At 33.3% G+C, this 7165-nt stretch overlaps 1 protein-coding gene across 1 annotated transcript; it reads left to right on the top strand.

Moving 5' to 3' along the window:
- Window positions 1–4320: 4320 nt before the first annotated feature.
- LOC109238921 (uncharacterized protein At2g23090-like) lies at window positions 4321–6333 on the top strand. Its single transcript, XM_019405417.1, has 3 exons — window positions 4321–4556; window positions 4822–4862; window positions 6064–6333. The coding sequence occupies exons 1-3, from the start codon at window positions 4484–4486 to the stop codon at window positions 6181–6183; spliced, it is 234 nt and encodes a 77-aa protein (XP_019260962.1). The 5' UTR covers window positions 4321–4483; the 3' UTR covers window positions 6184–6333.
- Window positions 6334–7165: the final 832 nt, after the last annotated feature.

Raw genomic sequence — 7165 nt, 5'->3', positions numbered from 1 at the left:
TAAAATTGGAACTAGAATTGCTCGTTCAATTCCCACTACTCTACTTTGTTAGTTTTCTTTAGTACTATTCCAGCAAAAAAAAAAAAAAAAGGAAAATCAATTGAGCTTTTAAAGAAGATCTTTAGATACCGAGAAAATAATCAAAAATAGCCATATTTACAACTGATAATTAAAAATAGTCACAAAATTGAATTTTTGTTACTTTTTTTATGTAAAGATAAAATCTGAACAAAAACACCCTCAAAATCGAAAAAAATTCCATCATAATATGTTGAAGTTCGAATTTTTTACATATAAGATTCAGGATAATATGTCGAAACTTCATAATATGTTGGAGTTCCAATACAATATGCTGGAAGTTTATGCGCACGAATTCCATCGCATATTATGCTTGAACTTTTCGTTTGCTGGAGTTCCAACATAATATACTGGAAGTTTATACGCAGGAGTTCCATAATCCAGCATATTATGCTAGAACTTTCCGTGTTCCAACAAAATAGTGGCTATTTTTTAATGACTTTGCAACTGCTAACTATTTTTCAATTACCAGTCCAAAAACTGGCCAGCGCATGCTATTTTCACTTAGATACCTCCATGTTCTTGGTTCGATTTGGGGCGACTTTTTTACGATTCGATTATTTTGGTTTTTGCCAGTATTTTCTTAAATATTAATCATACACTATCAAGCACATATTATGGCGACTATATTTGAACATAATACTATAAAACCAATACTCTTTGAAGAATCTAGCATTTACCAAGATCTTAAAGATAATTGAATTAAATAGTAATGAATAATTTAAGGACTCAATTAAAGATAAGTTATTTGGAACATTTATATAAATTTTTATACTAAGCAAAAAAAAAAACTCTCAATTAAACTAGAATGTAAAAGTAAAGAACTAGATTACTATAAAGGTAAAGAACTAATAAAGAACCATGAGTGAAAATGATTAATATGCATCACAAAATTATAAAATATTTTGTATAAAAATATACATAACAGTAATTTCAATAAGTATTTTTATAATTGATTTGGTTCATTTTTTCAATTTTGTTTTCATAAAACCAAAATTAAATCAAATTTGGTCTATTTTTAAAATTTCAAAATCAAAATCAAAATCAAATCAAATCAAATCAAACAAAACAATTATCTATCTTTTTCGATTCGATTTTTGGTTTGGTTAAATTTTTGACTTTTCGTAATCACCCCTACTTCCAGTTCCACAAGCACATGACTTTAATTCCATTTTTCAACTCATCAGCCTTTTTTATGCTATTGTTCATGGTCGAGCACTAGTCAGGATCTAGGGGTGGGCATCGGTGGGTTCGGTCGATTATTATAAAAATACGGTTTGGTTTATCGGTTTTCGGTTTTGTAATATTAATAAACAAATCAAACCAAAGTATTTACGGTTCGGTGCGATTTTTTCAAAGTTCGGTTCGATTATTTCCGGTTTGTATTTTTCGGTTTCAAACGGTAGTAGACTTGTATTTATTGGTAGGGAATCCAAAAATAATTCAAGTTACACCAAAAAGTACAACAATTACAAAACTATATGAACTATGAAGTGTAGTCAGTAGCATATGGCAAAAAGCAGTGCATTTCTCTATTTTTTGTTTAGCCACTTGTGGTTTCCATGAGGTTTCATAGCATAATAGTGATTGGAAGACAATGGCTTATTAAGAACTGGATATTAGAGTTACTGATATTTGGTAGTAAATTATAAAAAATTTTAGTTGTTGAAGAACTTGACCTCATCCAAGAATGAGTAATCTTTGAAAAACTATAGGACAATTACTTCTAAGATTTTGCAGTGATTGTCAATTGCAATCTGTAATAAGAGGAATATTATTCGAGTGAACTTGAAGTCCAAAGGAAGAATTAAAGTGATTTAAAATGATATGGAGATTCACCAGATTCACAGTTTAACGAAGAATAAGCATTATGGAGCTGATACTAGAGTGAAAAAAGAGTTTGTAATACAGTCCTTTGGTATCGAACAGTCATTGCATCGGTCCTTTGGTATCGGTCAGCTTCTTGTTCTGAGGGAAAGGCAGGTCCATAACTTATAAGTTTAGAACTAATAATCTAATACCCCTGAATTTCGGTTTTTCGGTTTAACCGAAAACGGAAATACAAAAATCGTAAACCGCACCGAAAAATCGAAAATTAATTAATTTTAAAACCGTGCACCGACCGAAAAACCGATTAAACCGAAACCGAAAAACCGAAATTCACGGTTTGGCCGTTCGGTTCGGTCGGTATTATGCCCACCCCTATCAGGATCTGCCCTTATTTATTGGCAAATAACATCGACAACCACTTAAAGTTATTCACACTTTTCACTTTGACACTCCATCTTAAGTTTGTTTCATTTGAGTACTCCAACCACAACTCAAATGTGTCATTTAGACACAAAATTTGTAGGCAATTCACATGCTAGACTGACGAATAAGACAAGGACACTTGGATTTAACTTGAACAAAGTTTTAAAAAATTGAAAAAAAAAAAAAATTAAAAGCAAAAACGAGAACCCCACCCCACCATCGTCATCTTCCCTAAACGACCCCTCCTTGCCAGAAGAATTAATTTCAGGCCATTCTTTTCCAACGTTGTCTTCTTCTCTGAAAATTTGTTCTTTTTTCTTATTCCTTTTCTTCACGCTGGAGCTTTCGCCGAAATTTGTTTGAAAGTCTAATGTGATTCACGAAACTTCGTCGGAAAAAATAAACCTTCAACGGAATGTTTTGAGATGTAAATCTGATTAAATTGATTGTTCTTCAGATTTAAGTCACAAAGTTAATTTTGTTACTATTGAGAAAAAACAAAACTTTGCCAAAAAAATAGAGTTTCGCCGGCAAATGTTGCCGTTCAGATTTGTCTTCTTCTTAATGTTAATTTTGCTACTTTTGACAGATCCAAATGTTGACAAGAGAAGATGGAGGTAACAAGGTTTTCTCTCTCTTCTTCATGTTACTTTTGACAAACCGACAAGATCTTGTTATTTTTTTTGCAAAGAAGGTGGCGATGGATGCAGCTTACATGATGTTTTTGTGCTTCTGTGCGCGAGGTATTTGGTGGTGTTGGGGTTGCTCGTTTTTGGATTTAAAGAAGCTATTGGACATGGCTGTTTTGGGTGTTACAGTGACGCTTGGTAAAGCGTCACATGGTGGAAGATAATTGGAGAAGATGAATTAGTGGTGTTGTTGCTTCTTTTTTTCCTGCTTTGCTCCTAGTTTAGCTCTAAACATGAAGAAGAAAAATGAAAAACTGTATGTGTTCTTCATAAATGGAGAGGTGGGAGAAAAAAAATACTTTTTTTTTCTAAAGGCACTTGTTCTTTGGGACCCATAACAATAGCATTATACATGCTTGTCACGCTCTTTAAAGAGGTGGGCAGTACTTACCATGTCACATAATCAAATTGTATTTAAATTGCACAGTTGAGCTGTTGTTGGAGAGTTCAAACGAAACGGACTTAAAATAGAGTGTTTAAGTGATAAATGTGAATAATTTCAAGGGGCTGTTAGATGTATTTTGTCTTATTTATACATGAAGTTCAATAAAATCTAAGAAAAAAATATTTTGGTAACTAATATTCTTTTCGTTCTAATTTATGTGAACATGTTTGATTGGATACGAAGTTTAAGAAAAACTGAAGGTTTTTAGAATTTGTGGTCCTAAACAAGTCAAAAAGGGGCCCAGAGTATTTGTGTGGTTATAAAAGCTTCTCATTAAGGGTATAATTGTAAGTCTAAGCTAAATTGTTACCAAATTTAAAAAGGGGTCATTCATTTTCGAATGGACCTAAAAGGAAATATGTTCACATAAACTGGAGCAGAGGGAGCATAAGTTTTTAGAAAGGGATAATTAAATTATTTTTCAAGTATTCAGAAATTACACTATAGTACGATAATAATAATAGTAGTAACTGGTACTGTATTTGTGCTTATTTATTAAAAGCTTAATTGAAGTTCATTGGAGTTAACTGAAAAATAATACTCCCTCCCTTTCATATTAAATGAGGTACTTTACTTTTTAGTATGTTCCAAAATAAATGACACATTTCTAAATTTGGAAATAATTTAACTTTAAACTTTTCATTTTACTCTTAATGAGAAGCTTTTATAACCACAAAAAAGTCATGGCCCCACAAAACTCTACCCCTTAAGCTTTTAAAACCATAAATTTCAAAAATCTTTTTTTTTTCTTAAACTCCGTGACGAGTCAAACTAGCTCATTTAATATAAAACGGAGGAAGTAGTACCAAGTAATTAAAGTTCATTAAATATTGGTGGATTGCAAGAGATCCGGAGGAACCTTCCAGAAGGCGAAACCTGTCCTCGTGACTCGTGATACTATATTTTGACCCTTTGTATCAGCTAGAGGTTGGAGCTGCCTATTCCCCTCCACTGTTTATCGCCTGAAAAATAAGAGCCTTAGGTTAGGGGTCCAATTCACGTCCGTTTCCCAGCAACCATGGGTGGAGGCAATGGTCAGAAAGCGAAGATGGCTCGCGAGAGGAACCTCGAGAAGATGAAAGCCCAAAAAGGTATTCTCTTTTTCTATCCCTTTGTTGCTGTCACCGATTTCATAGCTTTATCTTTCGTACACATCCTGTTCTTCTTAAATCATCTGATCCTTTGGTAAATTAGCCCCATATTAGCCTTGGTTTAATCCGATTCCATCCCGTTGTTGGAATTCAATGTGGCTGAGAGTGCCCTTATTGTTTTTCTGTATGCTGAGCTGTGATTTTGCGTTAAATCTTCAAGCTTTGGCATTTATTATTAACTCTCTAAACCGTTGGATCTACGCAGGAAGCCAACTTGAAAAGAACAAGCAGGCCATGAATATCCAGGTAAGATATTTTAGTTTACACAATTTTCGTAAATTCCACCTATGTGAATGCATAAATGGTCTCAAGCTCAAATAAAGGAGGATTATGGTAGGATAAAAATCAGGGAATAATAGTCTAACCACAATGAATAGACCTTAATAGAGCAGGACAGGTAGGATTTTTGACTAGACATTGTCCCAAGGACAGGTATGGATTGACGCATAGTCAATTCTTGACAAGACATGATAAAGGTTAATTTGAAACGCGGGTTTATGCTGCTTCTTTGAACGTCAAATGGGCTTATTCCTTCAATTGGGTGATAACATTGGTAGGTAATGCCTTTTCACTTAATGACCAACAGACTAGGCCCTGTCTTTCTAGGTAAGAAGTAGATGAAATATAGAAAGCACAGATCCTTTGATATTGAAATTATCTCCATCATGTAGGCCATTAAAAGGATAGAATGATGAAGGCAAGAACCAAATCAGCACTTGGATGCCACCTATAATTCTTTTGTTTCTTTCATTATTTGTTTGGGTTAGTAGTGCCTTGGTTTTGAACTTAAATTCCCGTTGTATGTGTTAAAAGTACTTATCTTTATTTCATAAACACCTTATTGACAATGACAACACTCAACAATGTGTTTAACTGTGTAATCTCCTTTAAATGTTGAAATTTGGCTCATTGAGCATGTGTACTGTTTAGTCCACAGTTTTTACATAGATCCTTGCTACGTCGTTCACGCTCCTGTCTTATACTAAAAATTCGAGGAGGCAATTAAAGAATTTGCTTCTATTTTATTTGCTCATGAAGTGATAGTGGCTTCCCACCTTTTGATGTCTTATTTGGGTGTCTTTTGTCTTTCCCTTTTCTTTTTCCATCTTTAAGGCTTTGTTCCATAATATTGACATTTCTACATTTTTGCCAGAAAATGTTCTTAGGAGGATTTGGTGTTGTAATGCCATTATGATTCCTTCAACATGAGATAGTTTAGGTAGAGTTTTCCGGTTGAGTTGCAACTATAATCCTTCAGAATCTATGCTCATCAGTGTCTGGAATGATTCATACAATTTGAAGAGTGATTCAACCTCGTTCACTATATGTGGTTGTTCTTTTCAGCCTCTGAAAAATTCTTTAGTGTATTTGGATTTGGTTTGATTGCTTGTTTAATAATTCCTTTGATCCTTGACTAACTTGTCTATGCTGTTATGATTAATGGCAGTGCAAGGTATGTATGCAGGCATTTATGTGCACAACGTCAGAGGTGAAGTGCAAGGAACATGCCGAGGCCAAACATCCAAAATCTGACCTCTATACTTGTTTCCCTCACCTCAAAAAATAACCTTAGACGTCAAACGTTCTTATAGAAATTGTAGGTATTCTCCTGTCACTAGTCGCAAAAGTGTCGACCCAAGCAAGATGTGAATTGTGTGTATCTGTGAACTTGTTTGTGAGAATGGAAAGTTGTGTTAGTGGATGGTTTTAATTCTTATTTGTGTAAATAATTGGGATATAGTTGACTAAGATGGTTTCTTATGCTAGGTATTAGTAGTAGGGAAATAATTGACTATAACCCGTACGTAAACAAGTCATGGGCAAATTTTGAGCTGCCGCACCCCACTCCTTAATTAATAATCTTTCAATATCATATATTCATCAAAAATTAGAAGACCAATTTACCCTTCCTATAAACACTACATATCCTATAAAAATTGTATCAAAAAGTAAATTTACATTCCAATAAATGATAAATATCTATAGAAGTAAATTAAATTATTCTTTCAAAAATTATATAAGATTTACACCTTATTGAATCAAAAATGTGATGTGTCATAGTGAAGCGTTACTCCAAATTTGAAGTGTTTATTCATCCTTTTTTCCCCCTTATATTTGATGCATAATATATGCAATACTCACTTCTACTACTTAAACAGTTTCATATCTTGGGCTATTATTATATTACAGAGTTAATAGGCGACGAAAGGTTAGAAGTTTTTTTGGTGTTCGTATTCTTTAGAAGTATCAGTATGTCTATCAACACACATATCTTTATTGTGCATAATAATTTATAAGTTGAAAATAGTTATTAACTTATTATCAATAATTATAAGTCCATAATATAATACTTTTTAACATAAAAAAGCTAACACAATCCATGCGATGTTGATATGATGTACAGGGCGGTAGCTTAATTACTCTTGTTGTTAATTATGCGGAGGATAATATTGATTCATGTGATGAATTTCTGTATGGAAGACTTCTTTTCGTGTTTATCTCTTTTTTGTCTCGTGCTGCTGACATCGATGCAACCGTGCAAGCAAACA

The sequence above is a fragment of the Nicotiana attenuata genome, unplaced genomic scaffold (assembly GCF_001879085.1).
Source record: "Nicotiana attenuata strain UT unplaced genomic scaffold, NIATTr2, whole genome shotgun sequence".
In the NCBI taxonomy this organism is placed as follows: Eukaryota; Viridiplantae; Streptophyta; class Magnoliopsida; order Solanales; family Solanaceae; genus Nicotiana; species Nicotiana attenuata.
The sequence above is the reverse complement of the archived record's forward strand: the minus strand, read 5'-3'. Positions and strand labels throughout refer to the sequence as shown.

Coding starts and splice junctions, on each gene's coding strand:
- LOC109238921 (XM_019405417.1), top strand. CDS start 4,484: ATGGGTGGAGGCAATGGTCAGAAAGCGAAGATGGCTCGCGAGAGGAAC. Junction 4,557..4,821: donor GAAGATGAAAGCCCAAAAAG/GTATTCTCTTTT, acceptor GGATCTACGCAG/GAAGCCAACTTGAAAAGAAC. Junction 4,863..6,063: donor AGCAGGCCATGAATATCCAG/GTAAGATATTTT, acceptor GATTAATGGCAG/TGCAAGGTATGTATGCAGGC.